Source organism: Chrysemys picta, chromosome 3 (assembly GCF_011386835.1).
Source record: "Chrysemys picta bellii isolate R12L10 chromosome 3, ASM1138683v2, whole genome shotgun sequence".
NCBI lineage: Eukaryota > Metazoa > Chordata > Testudines > Emydidae > Chrysemys > Chrysemys picta.
The window spans coordinates 129,882,089-129,898,219 of NC_088793.1; the positions used below are offsets into that span (position 1 = coordinate 129,882,089).

The 16,131-nt window shown below is 42.3% G+C and overlaps 1 protein-coding gene and 1 long non-coding RNA gene across 5 annotated transcripts in view; one reads left to right on the forward strand and one right to left on the reverse strand.

Annotated features, from left to right (window-relative positions):
- The window catches only part of PGBD5 (piggyBac transposable element derived 5), a 119,199-nt gene that overhangs the window by 58,021 nt on the left and 45,047 nt on the right, over window positions 1-16,131 (forward strand). For all 4 annotated transcript variants that reach the window (XM_065590498.1, XM_065590496.1, XM_024106503.3 and 1 more), the window contains exons 4-5: window positions 7,899-8,079; window positions 14,919-15,116. In XM_065590498.1, coding sequence (XP_065446570.1) covers window positions 7,899-8,079; window positions 14,919-15,116 — 379 coding nt within the window. The remainder of the gene's footprint in view (window positions 1-7,898; window positions 8,080-14,918; window positions 15,117-16,131) is intronic.
- The window catches only part of LOC135982661 (uncharacterized), a 62,539-nt gene that overhangs the window by 14,709 nt on the left and 31,699 nt on the right, over window positions 1-16,131 (reverse strand). The gene's annotated exons all lie outside the window — the stretch shown is intronic.

Here is a 16,131-nt window from a genome sequence, read left to right on the forward strand (position 1 = left end):
GGCCCAGCTCAGGACTCCTGCGGGCTTCCCAGGGGTGCAGATACCCCCGTCCCCCCGTGGTCCCGGGAGAGTCTATCGTGCCCAGCCTGCTCTGCAGGTGTCCCCTGCCAGTCTGTGCCGCCCGGCCTCACCCATGGGGTCCTATCCCCCCCCCACCCAGGGCTCCAGGCTTCTGCGCTGCGCCAGGGCCCCCCCGTCCAGACAGCGTGGCCTGCACCCCTGCCCTGCAGGCCCGGGGAGCCCCTTGCCCGGAAGGGACCCCCCAGTGCAAGGCACCAGACCCCCGCCGCTCATGTTCTGTCCTGCGCTGCCGACTGTCCCCGGCCGATCCCCGCCCCGCACCGCGGGTGGATCCCGGCCCCGGGCGGGGAGCGCTTGGCCGCCGAGCCCTGAGCCACCACAGGAGGTGGCTGCGCCTGCGGCGATGTTGGGGCTGCGTGGGGCACGATGGCCGAGGAGCCGGCCCCCTCTCTCCTCCGGCTACGCCTGCCGCCCCCACATTAGCTCCTCCGGCAATGCTGCCCCGGCCCGGCAGGCACCACTTTTGGGAAAAGGGGTGAGGGGAAGCGGCTGCTTCCCCTGCACCCCGCTAGCTACACTACTGCCCCTTCCCCTGTCCAGTGCCTCACCCCCTAGATCCTGTTGCCTCCCCGGTCTTGGTATTTCTTTAATTCTTATAGCATCTCACATTAGTTGTAGGTGGGATTTTTCTACAGTATAAGAGGTTGTGTTAAATGCTGCTGTCCAGTCCCGATTTCAACTCTGGCCTATACAATTGGCTCAAACTCTTCATAATATGAAAAACCAGACACTATTTCTAGTGCCCTTAAAAAAATCAGTATTAAGGGAAGGTGTACTGAAGAACTTGTCACTTCACTATCACACAAAAATATCAAAGAACAAGCTTCTCTCATTAAGCTATAATTGATTTACCAGTTCTATTTTGAAAGAGGGAGGAAAAAAAAACCCGGGGTGAATTTATATTTCAAGGTCCAAGTTACAGGAGAGTTAACTATCTGTCCATTTGTTAATCATGCAGCTAAAAAAAAAAAAAAAAAGTTAGTTTTCCATCATATTTAAATTCTGTTTAGAGGTTTGTTAGATTTTTTTTTAGCAATGCCTTGTTAGTGTCATTTTTTTAAATAACTGGCAGTTAGAATGCACAAAAACAAGTAGTCTCATTAAATATATTCTCAAGCTCAGTCTTCTTTCAGAAAGAGAGTCCATGAAGTTGGGCAGTTTCATTTGTGTGCATTTTCAATCAGAGAATGCTCCAGCAACTTTTTTCCATAGTCTCCCCAAAGGTTCTCTCAGTTTCAATTAGCCTTGGTCATTAACAACACTGCATACAGTTCTATAGCATCTTCAACTGAGGATCTCAAAGTGTATTCCAAATGTTAATTAAGCCAGGGTTTAAAAAATAGTCCACCCACCACTGTCAAGAGGGAGGGAAGTTTTCCCAGGCAATTTCTGCAGAATTTAAATTTTAATTGTTTCTAGCTCAGGTCTGGGAAAATAGCCTTCAAAACATGAACCAAGGCAGTGCTCTTTTCCTGAGCCTACACCAAGTTTCAGTGTCTCTGCTGCTGCTCATGGTTTTCCTGAGCAGCAGCAAAGTGAAAGTAATGTGGTTCTTGGTTTTACTGGCATTGTTCTCAACCACATGGGCAGCAGTTTCACTGAGAAAAATCATGCCAGGTTTACTCTGCTCCTGCTTATTAAGGCAGACACTATATCCTCTTCCCTCATGAAGAGCTCTAAGTAGCGGAGACTGGGAGAAAGGAAAAGAAGCGGCGCCTGCCCACTGCCCAAACATATGTCAGGAGACTCTGGTGGGAGAAGGGAGGAGGAAGACTAGAGAAAGCTCCTTTTCCCTTCCAGCAGCTGGGGCCACAATAGCCTCAGAAATAGACACTTAGCAGCTGGTGGGTGCTCCGCAAGATGGAAATGGCTGTTGGACTATAGCCTCTGCAGCAGACTGTGCTATGGAAAACAGCAGTGGTGAATTGCAATGGCAACTGATCCATAGCTACTGAAAAATGTCACACAGTAAAATGAATTTTCCGGAGACCTGAGAAATATCACTTCCGCTGTCTCTATAATAGTGCCTATGCTTTAGGCTAGACTTGCTGCTGGAAAGAGATTACATTATCTTTGTGTGTCAGTTTCCCAGGGGAATGCATGGGTGTAACGTTCTGCTGGGGTACTCAGAGCGGTGAGCCACTGTGTTACCTCTCTGCCTCAGCAAGAGTGAGCTTTGCTGGCGATTAGACTGGGTCAGCTCCCTGCCACACTAGTCTGTCTTCCTCCCCAGAAAACTCCTCAAGGCTTTCCTGGCCCAGACCTCACCTGGTAACAATCAGTGAACTCCAGCCTCTGAACGGTTCTTTGTATCTTTGCAATACACAACCCCTGCCACTGTATATTTGCAGAAGATATTAAGTTTACTGCTCTTTTAAAGACTCAGTACATTACAGCTTATTAACTTAACTAGGGTATACACACCACTTCCTTCAAACACAGCACTGACTTGGTTTAAAATAAAACAAGTGTATTAACAAAAGGACATAAGTTAAATGATACCAAATAGAAGGGATAAAGATAGGAATGGTTACAAACAAACAATAGTAAAAATATACTTTCTAATGGGTGAGACCTAACTTAAACTACAGACTTTGTCGAGCCTCCTCATCAATCTTCCCTTTCCAGCAGTAGCTAATTACTGCTTAGCCAGGATCCCCACAGAGTCCAAGGCCCCGCGCTGTGGGGAGTAGGGGGTGGGGGTAGGAACTGGCAGCCCAGATGTGCCTATCTTTAAGATGCAATACAGGCACTGTACAGTATTTGCATTTGGGGGGGGGGGAAGTGGGGGCTCTGCTGCTGCCTGATAGCTTACACCTCATGGTGTCCAATTGGCCCTTCAGTCTGTAACTCTGGTGTTTGTATCTTTGAAGTTCTACTGTATATGCAAAACAAGTAGAGCATTGTCAGAGGCAACACAATATTTCTGACTAATCTGCTTCAACCGTCACCTGGAGACTAGTCTTGTATTAAAAAAACACCACCATCCTAATTGAGCAGGATATTGAATAGTATAATATATTTAGGCTTCCTTTTAAATATGAAGTTTTTTAAAGACTTTAGGAGCACAAGAAAGACAAAGGAAAGTTATGACAAATGACATCAAGAATGCTGAGGTGTTCAATGCCTATTTTGTTTTAGTCTTTACTAAAAAGGCTAATGGTGACCAGATCCTTGACACAATATTAACAACAAGGGGGCAGGAACAGAAGCCAGAATAGGGAAATAACAGGTTGAAGATTATTTAGATAAGTTAGATGTATTCAAGTTGGCAGGGCTGGATGAAATTCATCCTAGGGTACTTAACGAACTAGCTGAAGCAATCTCAGAACTGCTAGCGATTGTCTTTGAGAACTCATGAAGGACAGGTGAGGTCCCAGGAGAGTGGGGACAGGCAAACATCGTACCTGTTTTTAAAAAGGGGAAGAAAGAGGACCGAGGGAATTATAGATCAGTCAGCCTAAGTTCAATACCTGGAAAGATACTGGAACCATTTGTTAAACAATCAATATGTTAGCACCTAGAAGATAAGGAATAGTGGACAGCATAGATTTGCCAAAAAACAACTCACGCCAAACCAACCTAATTTCCTTCTTTTGACAAGGTTACTGGTGTAGCAGATAGGGAGGAAACCAATAGATGTGATGATCTTGATTTTAGTAAGGCTTTTGACACAGTCCCACATAACGTTCTCATAGGCAAACTAGGGAAAGGTGGTCTAGATTGAATTACTATAAAGTGGGTGCACAATTGGTTGAAAGACTATCCTCAAAGAGTAGTCATCACTGGTTCACTGTCAAACTAGAAGGACATATCTAGTGGGGTCCTACAGGGGTCTGTCCTGAGTCCAGTACTATTCAATATTTTCACTGATAACTTGGACAATGGAGTGGAGCGTGTGCTTGTAAAATTTGCAGAGGATACCAGGCCTGGAGCGGCTGCAAACACTTTGGAGGACAGGATCAGAATTCAAAGTCACCTTGACAAATTGAAGAATTAGTCTGAAATCAACAAGATGAAATTCAATAAAGATAAGTGCAAAGTACTACACTTTCGAAGAAAAGATCAAATGCACACATACAAAATGGAGAATAACTAGCTAGGCAGTAGTACTGCTTAAAAAGAGGAGGGGGTATAGTGGATCACAAATTTAATATGAGCCAACAATGTGATACAATTGCCAAAAAAATATATATATATATATATATAATTCTGGGGTGTATTAACAGGAGTATTGTAAGTAAGACACAGGAAGTGATTTCTGCTCTATTTGGCACTGGGGAGGCCTCTGCTGGAGTACTGTGTCCAGTTTTAGGTGCCACACACTAAGAAAAAATGTGGAAAAATTGGACACAGTCCAGAGGAAAGTAACAAAAATAATAAAAGGTTTAGAAAACCTAACCTGTGGAGGAAAGGTTAAAAACCCTGGGCATGTTTAATCTTGAGAAAAGACCACCAAGTAGGGGCTTGATAAGTCTTCAGATACACCTCTACCCAGATATAACGCGACCCGATAGATCACGAATTCTGATATAATGTGGTAAAGCAGTGCTCCGGGGGTGGGGGGCGGAGCTGCGCACTCCGGTGGATCAAAGCAAGTTCGATATAACACGGTTTCACCTATAATGCGGTAAGATTTTTTTGTGGCTCCCGAGGACAGTGTTATATCGAGGTAGAGGTGTATGTTAAGGGCTGTTATAAAGAGGACTGTGATCAATTGTACTCCATGTCCACTGAAGGTAGGACAGGAAGTAATGGACTTAATGTGCAGCAAGGGAGATTTAGGTTAGATGTTAGGAAAAACTTTCTGGCTAGAAGGATAGTTAAACTCTGGAATAAGCGTCCAAGGATGGTGTGGAATGCCCATCACTGGAGATTTTTAAGAACACAGTAGTCAAACACCTGTCAATGATGGTTTAGATTTACTTGGTCCTGCCTCAGTGCAGAGGGCTGGACTAGATTACCTCTTGAGGTCCCTTCCAGCCCTATATTTGTATGATTTACTGTCTAATTAGATCCAGTCATTAGTATATATTTTATACTACATTGAACTTGTCCATTAATGCATAAGTTATTTGAAAAATACAAAACACCTGATTTCTTGGAGACTTCACACAGAACGTATCCCCCTGGGTCTGTTTCATGATTGATGAACAGTGAGAATATTGTGCCAGTATGCCTAGAACCTAGTGCTGGAAGCTGTAGCATCTAAAAATAAACAAACAGATTCAATTGAATTCCCCCCCGTGATCTTTGGGATACCAAAAAATTACTGAGCACCACTGCAAACATTCTAATTCTACTCATTTTGTTCTCTGATTAGGTTTGTAGTGCAGTTTCCTTTATGCTGGTTTGAGCCCCTAAAGATGGGGAGAGATGTGTGCAGGGAATGATCTTCTGAATGATTCATCTTCTGAATGATTGCAGACTCTGGATGAAGTTTTCCAAAGCTGACAAGGGGATTTAGAAGCACAATTCCAGTTTAACAATGAATGAGTGTTCACGTAAATCCTCTGAGTGACTTTGAGCATCTCAGTCTTTGCTCTAATGAAAATGGGTAAAATTTTTGAAAGCACCTAAGTGGTTTAGGAGTCTAAGGCTATGTCTACATTTGAGGCAGCGTGTAGAGTAGAGACCCTACAGGTGTAGCTACACACTGCAGTGAGGCAGGCTGTCTTGTCACTGCGCTATGTAGCTACATACCACGGAAAGGCTTTGGTAGTTCCCCGCTGCTGGTGCCTTTCACTGCTGCCTCCCTGGTGCCAGAGCCTTTCACTGTTATGGGGAAAGGCTCCAGCAGGGGGGAGCTATGGGACAGTACATAGCAGTGTAGACTTGAGAGGCACTGGTTGGGCATGTAGAGAGCCATGTAGGGTATATACCCTGCAGGTTCAGGCATGTAGGGCACTCTACTCTACTCACCTAAGATGTGCCTTACCATTAGTACTGCTGTTTATACTCATGCTAGCTGGCTGTGCAGTGTCTACTCTACACAGTGCCAGAAGTGTAGATGTACCTTTAGTCTCATTGAAAGTCAATGGGACTCAGGCTCCCAAGTCACTTAGGCATTTTTGAAAATTTTGACCACTTTATTTTTCATGAGTTTGGGGGGGGGGGGTTTAAGATCTTCATAAACAAATAAAATTAAGTATATTTGGATTCAGAATATAGGGCTAGATTCTCCTCTCCTTTACACAAATGTGTGTCTGCTGACTTTGAGAGCAAGGGGAGGATCAGGCCCATTGTTTAATTGAATTTAATTTTGGTGGATGATGCTGGATTGGCTGTTCCTGGAAATTGAGACCCCAGATCTCTTCCCCAGGTGGTGCTCCCACTGTTGTGATCAGTGAAGGACTGAGAGCGAACGGCTCCTTGGTTTAAAAGTTGGGGTGAGGAGGAGGAGCTGGTGGCAGGGTATTTTTGGCAAAGGCTCTTCAGCTCTGGAAGTCACTCCTTCCTTTGGTCCATCAGAACACAAAGTTGATGAGGTTTACAGCCTGCCTTCCATGTCATTTATTTTGGGGGGAAAGTGAGTGGATCGAGAAATAGCGTGGGCAGATGAGACAGAGGTGATTTGTGTCTTCTGAGTCAAGATTGCTAAATTATGTGTGTCTGGGATTTTAACCTAGAGGTATACAATTCAAATGTTTGTATGAGCAACTAAGCCACTGGAAGAGCTGCTTTCTAGTAGTATGAATAAAATAAATGAAAACTGAAGTCTTCTATTTCTACAATGAAAAGAGGTGCGCTTTCCTCTATTGCCCAACTAACATGCCATAACCCGTTCCCAGAGTGACCATCTGCAGAGTGAGGTGCTGGTCTGGCCTCTGTGCCATTTCAGTCCAAGCAGGCCAGTTGTGCTATACATACCTGTGCACTTGCAAATCGGACTAAGATCATCAGCAACTCATTTTACCAGAGACAAAGACATTCCTGCCATTGGATATCCACTTAAATGGCTTTGTGTGGATGGTGACCAAGTATTATGAAGGACAGAAGGAACGTTGCCTGGACAATGGTAGCTGTTAGTTTTTAAGATACTATGGCAGTAATACAGTATCTGTAAGGATTGCAGTCAGCTAGAAAGGAGCCAGATGCTTAAGACTGTTAAAGCCAGTTTAATGCACCTTTTCCCCTTGTTCAATCTGTTTTCATGGGTTGTCTCTAAGTCATGATCTGGACAAAAATGCTGAGAATTAGAGCTATCCCTGAAGATTCCAGGTAGAATGTGTGGTTGGTGTGTAAGGACACCACTGGCTTGTACTGGAGAAAGTGTCATGCTGGCATCAGCACGGTCATGTTGCCCTTTAGTGTCTGCTGCAAGAGAATATACAGCTGAACTCTATTACAGTAAAGCTAGCAGACAGATTCCTTCTGGTCATCTGGTAGAGGCCTGTGTTTTCAGAGCAGAAGGTCCCAAGTTCTCCCTTTACTGACAACAATGAAGTCTATATAGGATCCACACCACATACAGTTCTCTTTAGGAGTCGTGGTTTATTACTACCTGACAAATGGTTTTCCAGCTACACAATAGCAACAGCAATCTATAGCAGGCCTTAATCTTAGGCATAGATCTGTATTTCCCAATAGCTGTCCCAGCAGAAAATTCCAAACCTGCCCCAGCTATTCCAAAGTCATTGAAAGGCACCAGTCATAAAAGGTGTATTAGGGGTTAAATCTGAAACAGGTATCTACTGCCTTGAGCTGAAAAATTATCTCCAGTGAAAGCTGAGCAAGTGGTTTGGCAACTGCATGGCTCCTACCTGATCCATTCTAACCACATTGACTTGTCTTCTTGTTTCTACTTGCTCATTAAGATATATGTCCATCTAAAAGAAGGAGGCGGTGCTGACGGACTGGATGCTTTGAAGAACAAGCCCCAACTCCACAGTATGGTGGCCAAGAGCCTTTGTCAGAATGCATCAGGAAAAAACTACATCATCTTCACTGGCCCTAGCATTACCAGCCTGAACCTTTTTGAAGAGTTTGAGAAGCAAGGTTTGTGACAGCTGATCCACTGACCATTCATGCCGAAAGGCTTATAAATATCCTGCTGCCAGAAGTCAGCAAATAACCCAAAGTGTTTTTGATTGAGGCTTTATCTCCTCGCATAGCCATGAGCAGCCAAGCCAGAGAAATCCTAAGGGTAACTTAGTCTGTTCATTACAAGGGGACCTGCAGAGGTTATTTAAACTGAGCTTGAGTTTTCCTTTGAGTCTTCATCATGTAGAAAGAAGGCTATTTTTAAAAAGGGGTGGGGGAAGAAATAGGAGCGCTCTGATTTTTTTTCTCTTTTACCTTAGGAATTTAGACTCTGGTTATTCCTGGGTTTTTCTCTGGAGGACTTCTTGGGGGGTCTTCTATATGTGTGGGAGTTCTTACTTGTGAAAAAAGGGTGTGGGGGAAGGGGGAATGTGCTGAGTCTTTACCTAAGGCAAGGTCTACCCTAGAAACTTTAGCCAGTATAATGTCATTTGGGGAGCAATTTTTTTTTAAATGCAAAAGCCTTATGGTAGAGACAGTTGCTAGCAAAGCACTCTTTTTCCCATATAAGCTGCACCTACACTAGAAGGGTTTGCCTATGTAGCAATACAGGCATAGGTATAGACTAGAGTTAGACCCAAGTGTGCGTTAATCTGTGGTGTTAAATAGGTGTTGTACAAGTGATCTGAATTTCAGATGTGATGAGCATTCACAGCTCCCATTGAGTGCAGTTGTAGTCATAGATGTTCCCACTCTGAAAATCAATCCCAAAGAGTTTAAAACAGTTACTGAACATTCACTCTCCCACGAACTGGTCAGCTTAAACTCTTCTCCAGTGATGCAACTTTTTCACTAGTTCTCCAGTCACCAGGATCTTCCATTGTAAACAAGATTTGAATTTCTAGCATCAAGAAGCATTTCCTTTGTAGATGAACACTTCACACCTTTCCGAAAACAAATAAAAACAAACCAAACAAACTGAGGCCACAAGCTCATTTTTTCCCCTCCTATGCTGTTCATCTTTGGGAGCCAAGTTCTGTTTTCAGCACGGCTTCCACTGACAAAAGTCTACATCCATGTGGGACATTCAAGAATGGAATTTGGCCCACAATGTAGAAATAATTGGATTATTTTGATTCATACTTAAAAGGAAAATGACAGTGATTGGTTACAATACTTTAGCTACCTAATGCCTTCAATCTTGCCCTCAGCTCAGTGCATGCACACAGGTCTGCCATCATGGAGCACAATGCAGGATTGGGTTGTAAATTATTTTACATACACTGTAAACACCCACAGAGCACTTTGAAATACATTCATATATATATATATATATAGACGTAATTATGGGTTCTCTCAATACTTTAAATATAATGGCCACATGGTCAACAAGTCAAGAATATTTATATTACACTGGAGTTTTCCCTCTAATGACTGGAGAATATTCCTTCTGAATTTTTTTCATAAAATGTTATGGCTGGCTGCCTACAGGGCCATTATATTTCTAGCATTATAAAAGCCATTTGATCAAATGTCTAGTTATTATGCATGAGAACCCAAATATTCCAGTGTGTCTAATTCGTAAGCCATTTCAGTTGAAATAAGGGGTTACTAGATCCTTAGACCTAAAACTGTGACTTTTGGAAAATGATCCTTTATGCTGACAGATTTGTGAAAGAGAAAGAAGGGGATAACATTCTCCACTGTGTCTCTGGAATCACAGTAGAAAAGAATCCTGGCTACTGAACCACCACAGTATTTCTTTCTCACAGGTAACTCCGATTACCTACAGTAGTTAACTACTCACAGGCATTGCACTGGAGAGAACTCAAATTACCAACTGTTAGCAGGTAGCGGACACTAAATGGCTTCTAGAGATTCAAAGTTAGGTACGTTATCTGATCAAAAATGAAAACCCTGTGCAACGTTCAGTTCCTGGTTCATGTTTTGTTATGTGGCTCCATGCGATTTTGTGATCCATGACAACTGCTTCCTCTGCATTCCATTCACTAGCAGAAATGATAGTGGGTCTCGATTTGGGAACTTAATTTTGGGAGACTCAGAGCAGATTTACTAGCTTTTTGGTAAATAGCTTGGGTACGCCTTACAAAGCAGGTTGCAGTGGGAACATTGACACACTGTGTTAAACAGGGACATGGGATTGTTTGGCTTTTATGTTTTGGGTGATAAAGGCTAGCTCACTGGCTTGGCAGGGCATATTGAATTGGAAGTAAATCAAGAGCCCTGGAGGAGACTGTGCATCCTGACCCTACCCACAGAGCCAGAGGTAGGGTACTATAGTCAGCACTTGCTGTGATCCCGCAGCGTTAGCTGTGAAATTTGGAGCAGAGCAAAGATTTGCTAGTGGAAGGCCTAGCATCCCCCATAGAAAACAATTCTCCTGGTGTGTCCCAATTTCATGCATTCAGGCCGAACAGTAGCATCAGGTTGATCAGTACTCCTGGCTAACAGAGCAATGCTTAGTTGGGGAATTAAAGCCACACAAGGATAAAAATGCAACTAAGAATGAGAGTGTCCTGAGAGAACCTGAGGAACCTGCTTCACTATAGAGGATGAGAGCAACCTTGCAAAATTAAGATACATTCCTAGCATATTGGATTAACTTTTTTTGTTCTAGAGAAATTATAGTGCCTGGGCTAGAGCTGAATGAATAATAAATAATAATGATAATAATATATGGAGATATACCTATCTCATAGAACTGGAAGGGACCTGAAAGGTCATAGAGTCCAGCCCCGTGCCTTCACTAGCAGGACCAAGTACTGATTTTGCCCCAGATCCCTAAGTGGCCCCCTCAAGGATTGAATTCATAACTCTGGGTTTATCAGGCCAATGCTCAAACCACTGAGCTATCCACTGAGAGGTGGAGAAAAAAAATTCGACTCAAAGGAATTTCTATTCATCCATCTTTGCAATGCTTTCTGTGAATCTTTAACATGGGCAGTGGGGAAAGATTTGAACCAAGACTTTTTAACCAAAAAACCCCCAAACAAACTAGTTATTAGGTACCTTAGTAGTTGGGTGCCTGAACTGACATCTTGACAGGGCCTGATTTTTCTGAAAGTGCTGGTCACCTGTCCTCTGAAAGTCAGAGCCTTTAGGATTCCCTTCCATTGGAATCCAAAAGTGTAGGCACCAATAAATAAAATCACTGTTCACTTTTGGAAAACTTTGGTCAAGGCTTTTGTGGAGACTTCGCTAGAAAATTACCTCCCCCGTCTGTTTCATAACTACAATAGTACTGTTCTGAAATTAGTAATAACCTTAATTGTATCACCACAAAGTGTTTCTGTGAATATAAAAGGATGTCTGCAGCACTCAATTCCAAAGAACTCATTAGGTTTGGACCATGGGCTTCTTCTGAAAAATAAGAACGTCCTCTCTGACTGTTTCTAAAACCAAACTCTATGTAAGCCTACTTTATGCTCCATGGTCATAAAGATAGTTATATAAGTTTCTGGTTTCCAAGTAGAACAGGAACCAGGTATTAAAATGACACAGGAAATGCTATTCTGTGAGGAGTTTCAGATGTGACTAGAAGTAGAGATGCCAGAAATTTTATGAGAGCCTGTCCATGAGTGAGCTTGAATCTCACCAGAAGTTTAGATACTGCTGTTTGTGAACTGAACCACTGAACTGGTTGAGATTCCGTACCTAAGCACAGATTTGTGGGCTGCTTTTTTAGTTTGAAATAGAAATGATAGTTGGAATGGGCCCTGTATGAATGAAGCCCATAGGTGCTGGAACTAGGGGTGCTGAGGGTGTTGCCACACTCCCTGGCTTGAAGTGGTTTTCATCATATACAGGGTTTACAGTTGGATTCAATGGCTCTCAGCATCCCCACTATAAAAATTGTTCCAGCACCCCTGATGAAGCCCTCTTACATTTCCCTCTGAAGCAAGAATGTTACCATTGACTTATGAGTAGGGCCCTACCAAATTCAGTTCATTTTGATCAATTTGACAGCTAGAGAGTTTTTTAATTGATCAATTTCAAGTTTTCAGCTGTTTACGTCTGAAATTTCACGGTGTTGTAACCGTGGAGGTCCCAACCCAAAAGGTGGTGAGTCTGATCTGCCCCATTTCTCCCGCACAGCAGCCCTGCAGGGGAAGGACAAGTCCTGTCCCTCCCCAGCCTGGCAGGGACTTGCAGCAAGGGGGAGGTCAGATTTCACAGGGAAAGGCTTATTTCACAATCTGGGACACGTTTTTCATGGCTGTGAAATTGGTAGGGCCCTACTTATGACTGGGGACCAGTCAATCAGACTTCTTTTGAATTCTGTAAAACTTCATTTTCTTCTGGGCTGTAATAAAACATGCTAAGCGTTTAATTAAATTTGGACCACACCATTGTGCCAGATGGGCTTAATTTTTATTGCTGCTATTGCCATAGTAACTGGTTGTTTTAAATTACAACTTTTAAAAACCTCCACAAATTACATATGCCATCCTCTGCAAGTGGTGATACTAAATCTGCAGCTATCATATTTGTCACCACTTTGTGTTATGTAAGGAGATGCTTCATTATTTTTTCTTGAGAGATGTGCAAGATGGTTCCTATTATCTTGTGAAAAGAGCAAAACAGCTGCTTGAGTCTTTTGCAAGCTTACATGAGCTTAAGAAAAGGCTGCACTTAATTACCTCAGCAATCCTAAGAACAGTAATGTACTGGCTAGAGCGGCTGTGTACTACTGCCCTCTGCTGAAGAGAATTAAAATGGCCTTTCAGTGAGTCATAGACCCTATATTGCTAACAGCTAAAGGAAATTCTTCTCTAGGTTCAGGGATTGTGCTTTTGGAGCAGGAGGATCAGAGTTCTAATCCTGCTGCTTCAGTGACATTCTCAATGGCACAGTGACAACTAAAATGGTAGGTGGTCACAGACTTGTTAAAGAAAGTTTCAGAGATGGTGGTAGCAAGAGGGTTTTTAGCACATATTATATGTATACTTGTCCCACCTCAGTGCAGAGATCTCTTGTCAATTCCCTCCCAGCCATTTCTATGATTTGAAATTCCACTGGTTGAGATCAGAATTGGCAGATCACACAGGATCCATTAGACAGCTCCTCCCCTAAAATCAAATAGCTAAGTTGATGTGTTGGTTTTCCATTCTGACATTTAAAAAGCTCATGTCTTCTAATTGAAGAGCCACTGCTTCAGTCTTATTGCTGGGGCAACAGGAACAATTATATTTTTATGTAAAAATGTAATGCAGCTGTAATTTTTTTTTTTTTTAAGTTATAGTTCTGTGGTCTCCCAGCCTGTGGTTTTTTTTCCGGGTTTTATAGAGCACTGTTCGGGAAATCTCAAGTACCAGTTGCCAATTGTTTGCTGCTCTTGGATCAGTTCATGAGCACTATTGATTATTTGTATTACCATAGCACCTAGGAGCTCTAGTGAAGGACCAGGACCCCACTGCACTAGGTGCCGTATAAACAGAACCCCCCCACACACAAAAGACTGTTCCCACGCCAAAGAGCGTACAGAATACCAGAAGGACAAAGGCAGAAGAGCCGCATAGTATGTAACAGCCTCTATTCCCCCTTGATCAAGTGGTTTGATTTTTAATATTCTTTATTTGCTGAAGGATGATAGTTCAATAAGTAGATTTTAGACTCTAAAATTTAGGTCAGTGTTCTCAGTTGACAGACCTATTTTGTTTTACCTGAAATAGCAGCTTTGGGCTGCTGTAGTTTAAGTGGAGTACACAAACTTAAGTGGATCAGTCTAAGTATAATATACACACAGATGTGCGCGCTCTGATTCCCTTCATATAGTCAAAACAAAGCCTAGACGGTTGGGGAGGAGATTTGGATTTAAGATTTCCTGGATTTTGTAAAGCTCACATCAGGACGAGGACATTGCTTCGCAGTATAGAGTATCTCAATACTGAAAGATTTGACTCTTGGCCAAAACTGGATTTGATCCTTTAATCCAGTTGATCAGCTGTTTGATTTGGGGATTTCTTTGACTAAATTTCCTATGCAGAGTATCTCTCTTCTCACAGCAAGAAATTCTATTACTATATGCTCTTTAAATTAATCAGATGAATGGAAGTTTTAACAATCTGATATTTTTCTGATCACATACACATACTCAACACAAGCCAGGCACTGTCATTATTAATGTGTGTTAAATGATTTGGTTATTCTGACATGGCTGCATTGATTGCTAGAGTGAGACATGTCTGGGTTTCACAACATATGAATTTACTCATTGGTCCGTTTGTCATGGTTGAACGAGGGTAGAATTGATGAGCGTTGATAAGATTGTACTGTAAGGAAATTGTAGGCTGAGTTGTCCTCTGCTAGCACCAAAAGCTGTCAGCCATAGGCACTAGGATTAAAAGCACCATGGGGGGTCATTTCAGACAACTTAAGGAGGCCAAAGCCTTTTTTCCAATTTATCAGCGTAGTTAAACATGGAAGAAAGTACATCCTCCACTACTGTGTCGAGTCTAATGCTAAATGCCCAAAGCAATGTGGCCTCCTCCCTGGGAGTAAATTTCACAACCTAATAGATTTCATTGTTGGGAAGTTCAGCTACTCAGCCTATATCATACCCCTGTTTATCATATTAAAATCACCTGGAGAACTGGCTCTCTGGACTTGTGTATTGAATGCATTTCTTCCTGGAGCCTGGAAAAAAGAAAAAGAAAAAAGTGGTCCAGGATACCACAGGGAAATCCTCGGCCATTGGCCAACCTATGTATCTACTGGCTTAGTTTTAGGACCAGTTCTTCTTCCGGTCAAATAGGTCAGACAGCCCCACTGTCATTTATGCCTAAACCTATAGGATGGTTTGCTGATGGGAATTTATTCTCTTTCATGTGCAGAGATTTATTGCTGCGGATTGCTGAGTTCCAGAAAAAGTGACTGCACAGGCCTACCTCCATCAATGCTGCATAACCCAGATGCGCCTCAGTCCAGAGGGCAGTACAGAATAAAGATGAAGGGAAACATGTCCCTGATCTGCTGGTATAACAAAGGGCATTTTCGTTTTCTCACTAATGCCTATTCTCCAGTTCAACAAGGTGAGCAGTCAGCAGTATCGCTACCTGTACTGTGACCATGTTTTTCAAAATAGGTGACAAGACAAGATAGGACACTTGGGAAGTTTGATAACCCCAGACAAGAAGCTTGATAATTATCCTAGATAAACCGTAGCATTAATGATAATTTCCATTGCGTTTGCTCTTGTCCATAAGGTACTAGTTAATCTACATTAGCAGTGGCTAAAAGTGTTCTGTCTGCAACGGATGTCTTCTGTGCATAAAGGTTAAAAAAAGCTTACTAATGCTGCCAGCTAATAGTTACTCTTTTAGCTGGCACCGTAGAGAGCTGTTCCTTTTTGGTGTTATACATATCCCAGCTGACCTATGGTGGTGCAGAGAGTTGTAATGGAGGTTAAAATCCTATATGTAACAAGGTGTCTCATGAGATAATTGCATGATAAGTCTTTGTAAAGAGGAACTCCTAAATGCATAAAATATTTTGGACCAATAAGAACCATACTGAGTATAAAACTCAGTGACCAGATTCTACAATTAGTTTCTCCTATGGATTTAAAACCCATTCATCACATACAAATGGCTTTTGGCAAGAGCCTTCCCATTGCATACTAAACTGATTGTGCAGCTGCTGAAAAGAAAACCAGAACAGCCAAAAATATATTTGAGAGTAGTTTAGATTAAGAAACTATTCACAAAGACTCAGCTGAAATTGATCTTACTATGAGAGGGGTTTTTTTTTTAAGGGACTCAGATTTTTAGGCATAATGTAAGTTTTGAAAAAATATTTACAAAACCCAACATAAAAGGACATTTTAAAAGAATAGTTTGTCCATTTAAAATCTCTTGTAGTTCTATTGTCCAAAGTGAGTAAGATACAAAAATCAAATTATAGTTGAAAGACTTATGTATTTACAAATTTAAGGTGCTACTGCTTACAAAGGTAACTTGGTGCTTAAACCACATTCTCAAAAACGTGTACAGAATTTAAGGTATTCAGGTGCCAGTCATAGAAGTGAAGTGTTGCATAGCCACACAT